At 37.2% G+C, this 15,963-nt stretch overlaps 1 protein-coding gene across 2 annotated transcripts in view; it reads left to right on the top strand.

The window, feature by feature from the left end:
- Nucleotides 1–15,963, top strand: part of tcf3a (transcription factor 3a) — a 41,060-nt gene that overhangs the window by 629 nt on the left and 24,468 nt on the right. For both annotated transcript variants that reach the window (XM_007236617.4, XM_007236616.4), the window contains exons 2-3: nt 8,356–8,473; nt 8,771–8,843. In XM_007236617.4, coding sequence (XP_007236679.2) covers nt 8,402–8,473; nt 8,771–8,843 — 145 coding nt within the window. In that variant the 5' untranslated portion in view covers nt 8,356–8,401. The remainder of the gene's footprint in view (nt 1–8,355; nt 8,474–8,770; nt 8,844–15,963) is intronic.

The raw sequence follows: 15,963 nt of genomic DNA, 5'->3' as shown, positions 1-15,963 counted from the left end.
ATGTTTAAACACTCTTTACTCAAATGCAGGCTTCTGTTTTATAGATATGTGGCGAACTACTTGGATAGCTAGCTTAGTTAAGCTAACAGTCAACTTCTGCAGTGAATTTGGGGAGCTAGCTTGGTTAGCTTAGCATAGATAGCTAGTTAACCCTAGCCTTTTCGTTAGCTTAGTTAGCTGTAGCTTAGCTATTAGCTAGCATAGCAACTTTTTCATTAAGCGGGTCCTTGAAAGTTTTTTTTCGCCCCCTCCCCTCCCTTTTCCCCATTTTTAATGTATTATAAGTACATTTAAGGTGTTTAAGAATATAAAAGAACTATACAAGTATAACAGCTTAATTAGCTAGCTAGGCAAACAGTTAATTAGTTAGCATGCTTGACTATGATAAAAAAATAGCATTAAGTATTGAGCAGTCAACAAACTTCACTGTTTTACTGATTCACAACTAGCCTATGTTAGCTTATATAAATATAATAAATACTAAACAGAATTAAAATAAGCTACTAAAAAAATAACGTTAAGCTAAAGCTAGGTAAACTAGTTAAAAGCTAGTTAACTAACTTACTCCACAAAAATAATAAAGCATTTACACACATTATGTATTAGCTAGCTTAGATAACATAAAAAAAAACAATAGCTGCATAAATACAATAATATGCACAGTTAAGTTAAGTACATAAATAAACACATAAAAAAATATTATTATGGTTGAAACAAAAATAACTAGTCTAAACAGGCGTTCAGTCAGCTTTTTGCCACACATTAATTTTAAGGCTTTTTTTTCGGGCCCCCCCCTCCTTTTTTGTCTTGAGCTCCTCGGTGCGGTGGGCTAGGACCACCACTTGTGTGCATGGCCGTAGGAAACGACTTCTTTGTTCACTTTGTTCACTTTAGGCTGTGTGAACAAAGTGTGAAAAGCTCCGTTTAAGACACTTTTAAGCACTTTCTGAAACTTTGTCGGCGAGGAATTGAGATTGCTAAACGGGTTGAGGAGCAATTGAGGCACTTTTTGAGCGCGTATGATTTGCAGTAAGAACTTTAAACACGGTGCTGGAGAGTAGCATAACAGCATAAGCTGGCTAAGAGCTAGGTGGTTAGCTAACCTAGCCAACCAGACAAGTTGTGATTTGGCTATAGTCAGTGTACTGTGGATTTGTTGAAGGGGAAAAAAAACTATTAAGAGACAGATCTGATGGAAACAAAATAGTCAAGGTATAAATAACGTTATAGTGTACTTGATTTTAATGCACGATGCATAAAACATGTTTTATTACTTGTTTACATGTTTGGCTGTTTTTATTTTTTATTTTTTTACACTTTTGCAACTTTTTTGCATTATTAAAAACATTGTAGGGCTTTCATTTTTTTTACACAAACTAGCTAATGTAACTAACTATTAACCACAGCTTTAAAAACTCACTATATATAGGTCTGCAACGATTAGTCGATATAATTGCCAATATCGATTAGAATATTGTTGCAGTATTTATTTTAATTTATTTTACTCAAGATACCACAGCTTTAAATAAACACAAATACATGCCCAATATCGATTATAATATTGTTGCAGTATTTATTTTAATTTATTTTACTCAAGATACCACAGCTTTAAAATAAACACACACAAAAAAATACATGCTCAATATTGTATATGACTGCAACGATTAATCAATATATAATTGCCAATGTTGATTTATGCTTTTTTTCAGTATTTAAAACTTTGCATGTCACTCTTACTCCAGCTGGCTTGCCAAGCTATTAACCACAGCTTTAAAATAAAAATAAAAAAAGATGTGCTTACTGTTGTATAGGGCCTCAAATATTAGTAAATAAAATTGTCAATGTTGATTATGGAAAAATTAGACTTGCATAAATTAATAATTAATTTGTGACAGCACAACACTACACAACACTGTTTTGCTGGGGACAGAAAGGCAAATGGAGATGGGTAGATTAGCTAAAGCTGATAGACTTCCCTTTAACTTAGCTAGATTTCATAGTTTACACTAAACGTCCTTTGTGACTCCAATTGTGTCTCCAAAAGTGCCCAAACATAACAGAACACACACTTACTCAATAAATATCAGCACTTAACCTGTTTAAACATCATATATTGGCACTTAAATCCCACACTCTGCTGTACTTTTTATTTACTTTTAAAGCAATGCAGGGCATGGCAGAAATATTTGTTGGCTAATCAGGTAATCAAAACAATAATAACTTGATAAGTTGCAGCCCTACTACTGTTGTAAGCTATTATGTAGCTATTATGAGCCTCTGCTGCAGATGGTAAAGTTTTCAGGGCCTGGTTCATGTTTTTCTCTTTGTGTAGGCCCACTCTGCTCACTTTTTAGCCTCAACACCCCTAATAATCCCACTGCACAGTTTCCTCACGTCCTCTTTTCCCCCTTAAACACACAATATCTTATCTTTTTGAAGTCGATTCGGCCATGATGGGACGAATAGATAATGAGTTTCCTCCAGAACAATCGATAAGTATTTACTTGCGTCGATCGACAGGCTGGAGAGAGGCAGGGTTGGGGGTTGGTGGGGGCGGGAGTGTTGTAGGACTATAGGGAGTGAAGCGTGGCTGTGTGGGGGGCTGTTCATCAGGACTTGAGGTTGCTTTCTGAGAGAATGAACAAATACAATAACTTTTCTAGCGGTTTCAGTGTCCCACTCTGTCGTGTGCCCCCTCGACCCCTTCCCTCCCCACTACCCCACCATCTTCTGATTCAGGGGGGCAACAGTACAGAAGTGGCACAATATTATATAGTATAGTCATGTTTTTGAGTAGTTTTTTTTTTTTTTACAGTTTTTTTTCCAGAAATAGTAATGAAAGGAACAAAAACCCCCATAGTATCCCTATAAGAAAAAAGGAAAAAATGTGCCGCACCTGAAACAATACACAATGTGGTATGTGTGTTTCAGTTCATATGCATTCCACAAAACGACTTGTTAATAATGGTTTCACCAGGAGGTCCTGGTCCAGTTTTAGCAGTTAGAGCAAGAAATAAATAAAAGCTTGAATACATTTTAACCATTAGTATAGTCATTTTTGTTTTTATTTAGTCAGTGGCAATGAAATCTATCAAAGCATGTCCATAAAATATTAGTACCACTCTCATTTAGCAGGTTTTCTACTTCTTATGTGTAAAATATGAAAAAACGTGGCTGTTAGAGTTATTCTTTACATTGTCAAAATTGCATAATGAATGGACCAACAGAAATAAACGTAAACTTTAGTCCTGGCTTATCTTTAGAGCCTACATTCTAATTATATGACAATTATAAGATTTTTTTTTTTATATCTAAAATAGTTATGTGATGTTTAGAGGAGATGTAATCATCCTGAAACTGTATCAGAGAATAATGATATGAAAACACTATTCAATTAAATTCTATGTTAGTTTATGTTAGGATTGCCCTGAAAAAACACTTTTGGCCAGAACCGAAACTGAACAGAATGAAAACCCTTTGTCAAATGGCAAACATTTTTTTCATTAATTTTGAGACTTTTTCTTTACTATTTTTGCTTTTTCATTCCATACTAGTTGCATGCTGATTCCACTGTGTCATCAGAAACATCATGATTCAGAATAAATCTGGCCTTTTACTTATTTTATCAAACACTAAACGTGCTTTATCTTCTGTATTTAGCTTGCCAATTATTCTGGACATTCCTATACTGATCACTGTGCTGTCCCAAACTAGACTGTTATGGTGCTAAAATGTAATGTTTTTTAGCTAACTAGGCTTGCACAGTGATTTCAGAATCATATTTGTATCGTAAGGTAATCGTTTAGGAAATGACAAACTCCCTTCTTCTGTATGTTTTTCGTGTTTGTGCTGCTGGCAATTCAAGGAATTCTCATTTCAGTATGTAATTTAGACAAAATTAGATCATATTTGTTCTTTTATCTTCTGATATTTCTGTTATGTAAGATATCATATATATATAATAAGGTGATGAGGTAAAGTGACAAGCTTCCTGAGTGCAACTAAATGTCCTAAAAACCTGATTTTAGCCATTACTGTTGTCACAAAAAAAACTCCCCGAAATTTCTCCAAAATCTCCCGAAACCTTAACCTATAAAAATATTATGTCACTTTTATAGTATTATTTAGTATAAAGTAGAAAATATAAAATCTGCTAAAAGACAGTGGCACCCATATTTTATGGACCCGCTTTAATAGGTTTACTGGTCACTGACTAAAAAAAAATCAGTGTTGTAGTATAGATAATATCACTAATGAATAGCATGCATTCTTTTAGCTTTCGTTTATTTCTTACTCTAATTAAGAAGCTGGTAAAATCATTTTTGACAAAAGTCATATTTTGGAATGCATATCATCCTGTGTATTGTTTCAGGTGCAGAACATTTACTTGTTTTTCTTTTCTCTCATTGGGATATCATGGAGTTTTTTTTTTTTCTGTGTATGTTTTGAAGCATAAAATCGAACTGTATTCGATTCCCAGCGTGTATTGTCTCACAGCTGCTGGAAATGAATATTAATATCCATATTGTAACACCTCTACCATCTTCTTCAGAAGAGTGAACGGAGAATCGTTTCAGTGACACATAAGAATATGAGTGGGGGATTATTCACACTAACAGCGTGTTTATGAATTTTTTTTTGCCTTGTTTAAAGCTTGTTTCTTACACTGTGCAGTCCTGCAGCTTTTGTAGTGTTTTGTGTGCCTAGAAAGACAAAAACCTGCTAAAATAGAAATGGAATATATTCTGTGTTTATTAAAAATAAATGTGTTTTCAAAGATCCTAACTATGCCAAATGGAATCTGCATATGAGACTTTATAAAACTGCATGGGGTTTGTTCCTTAATCTTTAGAGTTTGTTACATTGTGAAGGCATTAAGGAAATTTTAAAGCCCAGCTGGAGATGCCATAGGGCTGAGAAAGGCTATTAACCAATTTTATTTTGCAAGCTCGTCACAATAACCAATTGTTTTGGTTGATATTTTATCCCAGGAATACATTATTATATTATAGACCCTACAAATAGTATAAAATGCGTTACTTTTGGAGTACAGTAAACTTTATTAATAAAAAATTATTAAGCGTATTCATACATTGAAAGGGGATGTTTAAATATTGTCAATAAATAAGGAAATGTAAATAAAAGAAACTAGTGGGCTTGTTAATGCGCTCTTATCACTGAATATATACAGTGGGCAATACTGAGGTCAGCAAAGTCATTGATTTTTGTGTCCACATATTGTACAATAAGTCAATAATGTAGTTATTGTGACAGGCCTAGTATGTTGATGGCAGTGTGTTATCATTAGTAATTCATCCACATATTTCCACACATTTTTGTGGTTTACACAAATATAGAGCCCTAATTGTTTTAGTAGATCTTAGTAGTGGAAGAGGAGAACTCTGTAGCATGTTCTGATAAGCTTTTGTCTATTTGCATGGCTGTCCAAGGATCTAGACCTGGCCACTGTTTCATTTCCTTAGAACAGCATTGGTGCAGTGACCTATAAGCTGTACGTTCTGCTAGATTGCACTAGGTTTTTAATCTGTCAATTTAGCAAGGGATGATGGCTAAACCGTCTCCCTCAGTTAGTCAGGGAGCAGATTAACGTCTCTTACTGTCTGCGTTCTCTGGCCTTCAGTGCTTAATTCTGTGCTTTGGGTTTATTGTGTTGGAGGATGAGGGAGGGATTCTTTGCTGTACTGAGTTAGGGAGGACATTGGAACACTTAGTTCCTGAGGGCCTTTAGTTGACTTTGTGTTGTTCTGTAGTGTTCTCTTTGAGCTTCAGTTTGCAAAGATAGATACTCTGTATGGACAAATGGATTGTGACACCCGTGTATTCATTGCTTCCTTTGAAATCAACTGGTTCTACTGTCTCTGCTGTTCAGGGATGGACTTGTACTAGAGTTTGAGTCATTGCAGGGCAGTGCGAATTTGATTACATTTAGCCACAAGAGCATAAGAGAAGTCAATATGTTGGATGATCACCACCACCGTCACAACTAATCCCAAAATCATATCCAACTCATCCACCACTCTAAGGCAGCTTCTGAGACAGGGACTGAGCCTAGTCTTGGAGTACACCATATTTTGAATGGAGATTTTTCATTGAAACCAAAATATAGCGTACATCTAGGCTTGCATTGGATGGAGCGCCATAATTCCAGAACACACAGTTCCTCTGATTCAAAGCTCAATTCTGGTGGATTATTCCCATTAACACCAAGTGACAATTGGTTCATATTTAGTGTGCTAGTCTTTTGGCTATTTGCACTACTTCTCTACAGGGTTTACTAGAGCTGTGATTCAACAGTGAATGCAACATACTTAGCTGAATACAATTATGATACAGGGTGTCCAAAACAAACATTTGAACATGTAGAGTCTGTTTCCAGGACATGAATAAAGCCTAGTCATAGGCAATATAATATTTATATTGTGCAACTCTACACTGTGCACTTCAGGACTAGGCCGTCTGTCTAGGAACTACCACATAGTATATTCTGTAGATAATCCAAATTTTAGTCGGTCTTAATGATGCAGATTCATTTAAAGATTGTTGTGAAATGCAGCAGAGTCAGCCTTTGTAAACTGGTGTTGGTGTGTTTGCTTTTTTTCAACGCGTTTCAGGGTCAGGTACTGTGTAGGCGCTTATCATCATTCTAGGTAAGCAAGTGTGTGTGTTTATGTGGTCGGTTGTTATTGAATCCCCTGGACCGGAGACTCTCTGGTGGTGCCTCTATCTGGTTAACCAAGAGTTACGTGCTGTGATGTGGTGCATTGTGGGAAAGCCCAGTTTTAAAGGTCCTCTGTGATGTGGAAGCGAAAGCTCTCTCAGATCACCTCACTACTCTTACACCTCTTGAATTACGCACTCTGTACCCGACTGGCTCACTTCAGCTGCCTCCACTAGATGTTAACGCTGTGGGTATGTTTGTGCATTTGTCAAATTTAGAACTAGATAAGGAAAATTTAATGGTATATTTGCTTTAATTTTGATATGAAATATATTAACAGTTTTTTTCAGTAATTCTCATGGTATAAGGGAAATTAATAATTGGTTGGTAATGGCAAGATATTTAAATTGACTACACGGTAGGTTGTGTGAGTTGTGACAGTTAGAGATGAAAGGATCAATGTTATTGAAGCTGTTCTGATTGGCAGTACCAATTAGGGGAGAGCTGGAGGTCATATTCACCTCTATAGTTTAACTTAATCCATCATCTTATAGTGCTTCTGTGGAAATGTTTTGGGCATTGTCTCATAACATGATGGAAAACAAATGACCATGCTTATTATTAGAATCAACCACTTTTAAAACATTGTTGAACTTTGAGCACAAGCTGAAAGAATCTGTCAAAATCAAAAATGTGTACGTTTGTAGCTGCACTGGAGCTCAAAAGATTGTTGGTAATCATTATTTACTCTGCTGTGTTCTGATACTTACTGATGGACTCTCAAGAGGGTGATCTGGTTAGTGGTCTTATTTGTATAATAGTTTATAGTTAATAGTTTAATTCTGCCTGTATCTTTGATTGCTAGGTTAAAACATTGCAGTTTTCTTACTTGGCCACTTTTTTCTCCTTATAAATGACATTGGAAATAAATGAAGTCACTATATTTTCTAGACACAAGTACTTTAATGCAATTGTTAATTCACTGTTACCACACTGTTTGCTTGTATACTTATCATGCCATTTAACATAATTGCCTTTTTTCACCACTTTTGGGTTCTCTATCTTCCTGTTAGTCATTGCCAGATCCCATGTGTTATATAGGTATCTCTTGTTTTGTAGTTAGAAGGCATCACTTTAAATCAAAATCACATTTCAAAATAACTAAAAATACTTATTAACCAAATGCAGAATATTTCTAGACAGACTCATTAATTTTCTGACCTGTAATAGGACAAACCCTGTGACCACATCACTTTCGATATGTGTAAATATAGGTTTGTTTATAAGTAGGTTGTTAGAACAAATTCAGCCGCAACGAGGCAATATTTGCAGTGTAATATATCATCCCTGGTGCGCACCAAAGAAAACAAGCTGTAAATGTGAAAAATTGAGCTTGAATGAAAATTTGTTTGCTCTAATTTCTGTGATAAATGTCCTCTTTGTACTAAAGCAGTTTAGTACATACATGTGGGCACCTTTTGTGCATTTCCAGCTGTAGCTTAGTTTGTACCTTTTTCTCAATGCAAATTGTGATTAATAAGGGCTAAAATCGTAGTCATTAAAAAGCTTAAACAGTGTGAGTGCTGTATATATTGATCCAGATTATATGTACCTCCTCTAAAGGTTGGAGCTGCTTCCCCCCCCCTTACATTATTTTATTTTATTTCCTCCTGCAGGGTTGTAAAGCCTCTTAGAGTGTGTGTGCGTGTGTACTAAGGAAGAATGACTGATAGTAACATCAGAATGACCGCAGCAACAGACAAGGAGCTCAGCGATCTGCTGGACTTCAGTGTGGTAAGCACAGATTTCTGCCATATGATCTTGGTTGGGAACTGCAGCTGTCTGTAATGCCCTGTAACTTAAGGGAAGTATAATGGGGTGAAGTATTATATTATGTGTCTCCTACCATTATGACCGTTTGCAATATTTGTTGTCTCTCGTAGTCTTACCTTTCTTACCAGCATATTTACGTGTGATTTGTCTTCATTGGCAGTTTGCACAAACAATTTTCTTTGTTTATGTTGTGAAAATAGCTTTGAGTGTAATCCCCTATTTATATGTTGATTTAACACTGTCCTTTATCTCCTGTAGATGTTTCCTCTTCCAGTGCCGAATGGAAAGAACAGATCTGCTACTCTAGCCAGCACGCCATTCGCAGGCTCAGGTAAGCCACAGTGCTCTGGAGACTTTTTTTGCTGTGCTGTCGTCGCAGTCTCTTTGTCCTACTTGAAGGATTAATATTAATTTGGTTATATTAATCAAGGAAATCTCGGAAAACACAGCAAAACATGCCATACAAAGTCAGGAGCTGTATTTAGAAAGTTTTGGTTTTAAAATCAGACATCATGGAGATTTCCCAGTTGTTTCCGAAGCTTTTCTCTTTCCTGGCCTGCTCTCCTCCCATCCCTTTCTTTCTCTCTTGTGGCTTCAGCTGTTCCTTTTCCATCACCGTTTGAGAGCGAAGGTGGTGAAGTGATTACGGGAAACAACAGAGCAGCCACCTCTCTCCCCCATCCCCCATCTACAACATCAATAAACATTAAAACAAATGCACAACCCAAACCTTTTTTTCTCACACTTCTCACACCATCTACCCCCTTTCCTTTTTTACAAGAGCCTTTTTCTCGCTCTCCAACACCCCGCCCTTCGCCCCTCTTGCGCTCGCTTCCTCTCCGGGGTGAATCTTTAATGCCTCTGTTAATTAATCTGTGGTATTCAGGAGTAAGAAGCTTGTCTGTTTGGTAAGTAATCACCACTAGTGCCCAATATAAATGAGAGCTTCATTCGAGATGAGCCCCCTCCTCCCCTACAGACGATACACTCGCAGATATTAGCTTACAAGGCCCTGTTTGAAATAAGATAGTGTAAGGAGATGGGCTCTCATAGAAACTGTGCACTTTTTAAAAGGTGACGGTTTCTGTTATTGTCCAGAGCGACTGGCTTCTCCATTGTGAAGCGCACACACCTCAGAAAGACTGAAAGGTCAGAGGACAAAAAACCTTCTTCTGGAATTGTAAAGAGCAAGCTGAGAGGAAGCCCATGTGGTTAGTGGTATGGTTTCAGTATGAGCGTTCTGCATGCTGACAGTATTTCTTCACACAGGTATAGAGGGTGTAGTGATGTATTGATTAAAAGAAAATATTAATAATATTGCCATGTTATACAAACAGATTACAGCGTCAGGTGGTATTAAAGTCATACATACTGGTATATTATATATTAACCTTTTGAGTTTGATTTGGTGTGTAAATTATAATTATAATGTATAATCATAATTAAAGCTGTGAATTGTGTTCCTAAAACACACATGTATACAGTACCAGTCAAATGTTTGGATACACACCTTCTTATTAATTTTTTTTTCTTAATTTATTATTATTTTATTGATTGAACATTAATTATTTAAAAAAGCTATGATGTAGAAACACAAATACATACGTATGTGCTGTAAAAGCAAAAGTATTTAGACGGTGGCACATTTTCTTACCATACTCCTTTTATGTGCAAGCAAGGCATCAAAGCAAAATATGACTACTTTTAAAACACGTTTTATACTTCAGTATAAAAGTTTTTAGTATTCAGTATTATCTATAATATATAAAATAATGATATAAACAATATATAAATAATAATTGATTGAGAAATGGTGTTTTGCCAAACTTTTTGCGTGAGAGATTTTATAAATTAGGCTCTGGGTGGAGTTTAAAAAAATCCAGAACACTTAATGCTGATATAATAGTATGTTGCAGGTAATATACAAGGCAGCCAATTAGAACAGAGATTGTTTACATATATCCATCTTAAAGGCACAGTTACATCAATAGCATGTTTTGATTTTAGGAGTAGGGAAAGGGGTCATAAATATTAATTGTGGCAACCCTTTACTTTCAATAACTAATATTAATTTAAGTATATTGTATCTTTAACAACCTTGTATCAATCTTTATGGAAAAAGGGGTCAAACTTATTAGCTTTCTATTTAAATTAATTAAATGAAGGCATTTTGAAGCATTTCTATTGGTCCATGCATTGTGACTGTTCAACTCTAACTTTAACTAAAGAGTCAGTGCCAAATTCACACTAAAAAAAGTGGCAATAATTAAGAGGATGGGCTGATATTTATAGTTTCTCTTGTGTATATGATGTAAAAGTACATCACATGCATGTTTGACACGATTGTAAATTGCACCCTGACTGAAAGCAGCTTTTTACAATTGAATTATAGAAGAGAAACCTATTTAAAAAAAAAAATTGGTCAGTGTGGCTGTGTAACACTAATACCAGTGTACAGATATTAGGTGTGGATGACCATGGGAGATTAATGTTAATTGTTAATGTTCTGTAAGTGTTGCATTTGACTGACAACACCTATTATCATTCAGTTCACCATAGATTACTAAATCCTTTGAAATGACAATGGCATTTGTGTGGACCACTGGGGGGTTCATGGTTTACACCTTCAGCTCGTAGCTGCAGGTGACTGTTGCAACAGTGTGCAAGCCGGCCTTGCTGAGTCTGCGTTTCTGATTGGCCGTGGTAAAGCGTGTGAAGATTGTCGCCTTCTTCGAGCTTTAGCAGCCACAAAACCACCAGAGCTGTCTGTAGAGGATGCCGCTGACCTTTTCCACCTGTGTCTGATATGGAGGGCTTTTCTAAAGGTGCAACACCAATCACTTTCACACGAAAATGAAAATTGCAGCGGTGATCCACAAAACGACACAAAGCTGCATTGAAGAAACTAGGATGTCACAGTTTATGTTTAAAACATTGTTAATAAGAAGCAATATTTAATTGAACAAGGAATTATGTCTTTTGTTGGTTGTATATAGCCTTTATAAAATGTGGGCCCTTTTCAAAATGCGGTTTATATTTTCTCAAGTTTGGTGCACACTATTTAAAAATGAGTGAAATACACCCAAAGAGAATGAGCGCATGTTTGTAGCCAACACAAAAATGTATAAAGCACCCTACTCTGATAAAATAACAGAAATAACATATTTCTTAACATAAATCTTAAGGAACGTTGCTGTAATGCAATTGTTTGTTCTTTTTTAATGAAAGAAAAACCATCATTACTCGAATAGTTGTCTAAATATTAAATATAAAAATTTCCCCCCGAAATTAACCAAAATAAATTGGTAAAAGATCAGAATAAAGCACTATGCTCTTCCTTTGTTAAGCGCAGGTTAATTTGTGAAGTTTTCTCGCGTTCTCGTGCAGTCCTCAGCATCGGCAGCGCTTTGTTCTCTCCTGCTGCTTCGGCTGCTCACGCTGTTCCACACCTTGCCACTGTCCTCTGGCGATAATGATTCAACTTGGCATGTTTAAAGCTACAGGACCGCCAGACTGTGGCCTCACGCTGTCATTTAGCTCCGTCTCCGTGACATTAGCTGTGATGGGATGTGCCGCGAAGAACGTGTGACAGCTATTTGTTAGCTTCCTGTGATAACTCTCTCTCTCTCTCTTTCTGTCTCTGTCTCTCTCTCTGTCTCTTTCTCGTTGTGGTTGATCTTGAATCCCTGAGGTGTTGCTGGCCACTGAGTTTCATTTACTGGGTATGTGAAAGTGAGAATAACTGGGATATATATACATATATATATAACTGCTGAAAGACACAGAGAAACATTGAGGTTTGCATGAAGCAGAACTTTCCATTCCTAAAGTTGGCCGTCAGCTTCCGGCTGACTGGTGAGAAGAGTAGAAATGAGCATTAATCTCAGCTTATCTGTATAATAGTTATTTGTTGAGTAGAATATATCAATTCTGATTGATTTAGACAGATTTTATATGCTATTCTAATGTAAAAAAGTAAGAAAATACGTTTTACAGCTTTTGTGATGGGCTATGTCACTGATTCATTCATGATTCCATTTGTGCATTGGTATGTGGAGTGTATAGAGTTCCCCGCTGGTGAAGTCACACTTGGTAGACTTCTCACCCATCAGGACTGCTTATTATCACTGCTTAGATTCAGTGTATTGCGGAAATAGCTTTTGTATTGCGTTAATGATGTATCAGGCAGCTTGAAGCAGCTTTAAAGTGTCTTAAATAACTTTTAACTCTTTTAATCTCCTTCAGTTTTTCACCCATATAACTATAATTAAGGTTAGAAAAATCATAACTTTCATAGGCCCTGAAATAGAACCTTGTGGGTCTTAAAGGTACTGCTTATTGTACCCTTAAAATAATATGCTTAACTTTTAGTTCATAGTAAGTTCTGCTTTTGGATGAGTTCAGTGTGTTCAATTAAACCAGGTTAATACAATTATTGTCCTATCATGTATTTAGCTAGTTTTAGTTAGATATATGATATATAGATATAGGAGTTAGATATATATATGAGTTAGATATAAGTCGGATATGAGAAATGCCGATGACTGGGCGTATTTGCAGTGTAGCCATGTGTTTCCTGAGCAGAATTGAGTATTGTTTTTGATATTAGTCTTAAATCTGTATATCCTGTGGGTTATCCCTTTTGTGCTGGGGGTTGTGTGTGTGTGTGTGTGTGTGTGTGTGTGTGTGTGTGTGTGTGTGTGTGTGTGTGTGTGTGTGTGTGTGTGTGTGTGTGTGTGTGTGTGTGTGTGTGTGTGTGTGTGTGTGTGTGTGTGTGTGTGTGTGTGTGTGTGTGTGTGTGTGTGTCATATGGTATGCTCATAGGCTATGACTCATGGCTGACTAGACCCTTTCCAACATTTTTCTCTGTAATTATAGCTCTGCTCTCTTTAACAGGGTTAGTGAGTACCCTCTTCGTTTTAAAGGGCTGTGTGTGGATGTGCCTGTCCTGACTCACTCTCTGAGCTGTTCCATGTGCTTAGACACACACACACACATGCGCACACACACCCACACACAGTTGTGCACTATGTGCCTCACTCATGCCTCCAGGGCAGAGAGCAGTATGGGGTGAAGGCTTCATGACTGCCAGCTTGTGTCTCTATTGTCCTTAGTAATCAGTATGTCTGTACAAACAGGTAGCGTGCAAACGCCGGCAGATCGCTGTTCAGCTCTTTAGACTGGAATGACTCACCGACTCGTAAAGAGAGGGAGATGATGGACGAAAGGGCTGAGAGAGAGAGCCATACCGATCCCAGGTTTCCTGTGTCGGTACTGATCTCTGATCTCAGGCTATTCGCTGTAACAAGTGGCTGATTTTAAACAAGCGCTATTTGTGTTTTGTTATATTTTCACATTTCATATCAACTAATATACTTCAACTTATTGCTTAAGTGAGTAATATGTTTATTTTTTTGTCAGTTGGTTCCAATTTTTTGGAAATCACTACAAATTATTACCATTTTAAAAGTAAAACTATTTTAAATTAAAGGATTTAAGTTAGAATGACTATCATCGTTCAGTTGAGGATGGGACAGGATGATGCTACATTTTAATCTGTCCAAGCAAACTTGGTAATGCATCCTCGTGCAGGGCTCCTCTCCTATGCTGCATTGTCTTAAGATAAATTACTCTACATTTTGGGATCAACCACATTTAAACAGCTGTCGACCTTTGAGCACCAAACACGATAGTCTGTGAATTCCTGTAGTGTGTGGCTACTGTGGAGCTCAGTTTTGTTAGTGATGTTTGTTAGCTCTACTGATGCTCACTATTCTTGTCTGAGTGGTGTCCTCTTGAGAGGGGTATCCAGTTAGTGGGGATAATAGTTTTTAGCTTTCCTCCCCTGCAAGAAGGTCCATATTGATGTCCACAGGTTGAATGAGGATCTGTAAGTTTCTCTGAAAGAGTGGGCCTTGCCAGGGTAGCAGCAACTTAAATAAATAAAAATAAATCACGTGATCTGAGCATATTTTAGGTTTGGTTAGAATAGTGGCTGATTTGATGATTGTGTATTCGACTGATCAATATTTACACTCTTGTCTGTATCTCTCTCTGTATATCGCTCTAGGTATTTATCTATTTATTTTGTTTGTGTGTAGAGCAACATAAATTGCATATGTTGAATTTTGAATAAGTCAGTTTAATAATGTCAGTATGATTTCTGATGGCACTGCAGTGTTGAGACACTGTTCAGACAGTGTTCAGGGAGCACGCTGTAGTTTGGAGTATATAAAATGGTGTAGTGGCTGGTGATTCTTGCCCTGTAGGTCTTTCACATATGAACCCTGTGCTCGTGCCGCAGCCTGAACTGAATCAGCTGGAGTCGTTAGACGGCTCTTGCCGCTGAAACGTGCGCATCGGCTTTTTTTATTAGGTCTGCAGAGCAAAGTTTTGTTTATTCAGGTGCTGGGGGAATGTCTCGTAACTTCAGGGCGAAAGCGTTACCCTGCAGACGTGAGCAGGGCTGCTTTCTAACGGCTGCCTCACGATTCCTCACGCTGCCTTCCATTAATCATCCAATCTGTTAATAAGAGTGAATATTCTGCATGCTTATGAATATGGATTAAAGCTATTTTGGAGTTTTTTTTTTTTTTTTTTTTTTTTCCAAACACCCCCACATGTCATCACCCTCCTGTTGCCTCTCACATTCCACAGTATTACAGTTTTTTCCCCCTTTCTCTTTCTTTCTCTTTTTCTCTCTGTTTTCCATTACATTCTCTCTCTCTCCCTCTCTCTTTTTCCATGTATGTGTGAATAGCTGTAGATTATAGCGCTCGTTCTGCGCCCCTGCGTTCTGACCGTTCTTTAAATGACGGCATTTTGCTGGTGAAATGTTCCGTGCTCGCAGGAAGTCGCCGTATTGTCAGAGCGCTTTAGGTAAATAAACGGCTCTTAATGACATTTCCAGGGGCATTGTCTAAAAGGCAGGTAGTCTGGAGTGCAGCAGCTGAACGCCCGTTAACACACTCAAGTCGTTCTTTCCTGTTTTTTCGGTCGCGCTCCATCGGTGATGTGTGCGCATATTGACAGGGCTTTCAGCCATGGCTCTGGTCCAATGCTGTCAGATAGCACCACAGTTCATCAGCTACACACTCCAGATGAGGTGTGTGTGTGTGTGTGTGTGTGTGTGTGTGTGTGTGTATGCATACAGTGGCATGCAAAAGTGATCAGTTAAGCAAGTTTTACAAGAAGAAATGATCTCAAAAAGGCATGAAGAATCACTTTTTTTTTATTATTTTTAAAGCAATATCGACTTATTTTCTTTTGTTCTTTTTCTTTTGGATTTGTACAATTTAGAGTAATTATAATAGCAAATTAAAAGCTTTATAAATACCCATTCTCTTTTAATCTTGTCAGAACAAATGGCAGCCCCCGGTTCTTCTAAGCAGCTGCCATAAAAATGGTTGGGGCCCATACAGCAGGAGAAGGCTATAAGAAAGCACAACATG

The sequence above is a fragment of the Astyanax mexicanus genome, chromosome 4 (genome assembly GCF_023375975.1).
Source record: "Astyanax mexicanus isolate ESR-SI-001 chromosome 4, AstMex3_surface, whole genome shotgun sequence".
NCBI lineage: Eukaryota > Metazoa > Chordata > Actinopteri > Characiformes > Acestrorhamphidae > Astyanax > Astyanax mexicanus.
Note: the sequence above shows the minus strand (reverse complement) of the source record. Positions and strands in the feature narration are given on the sequence as shown.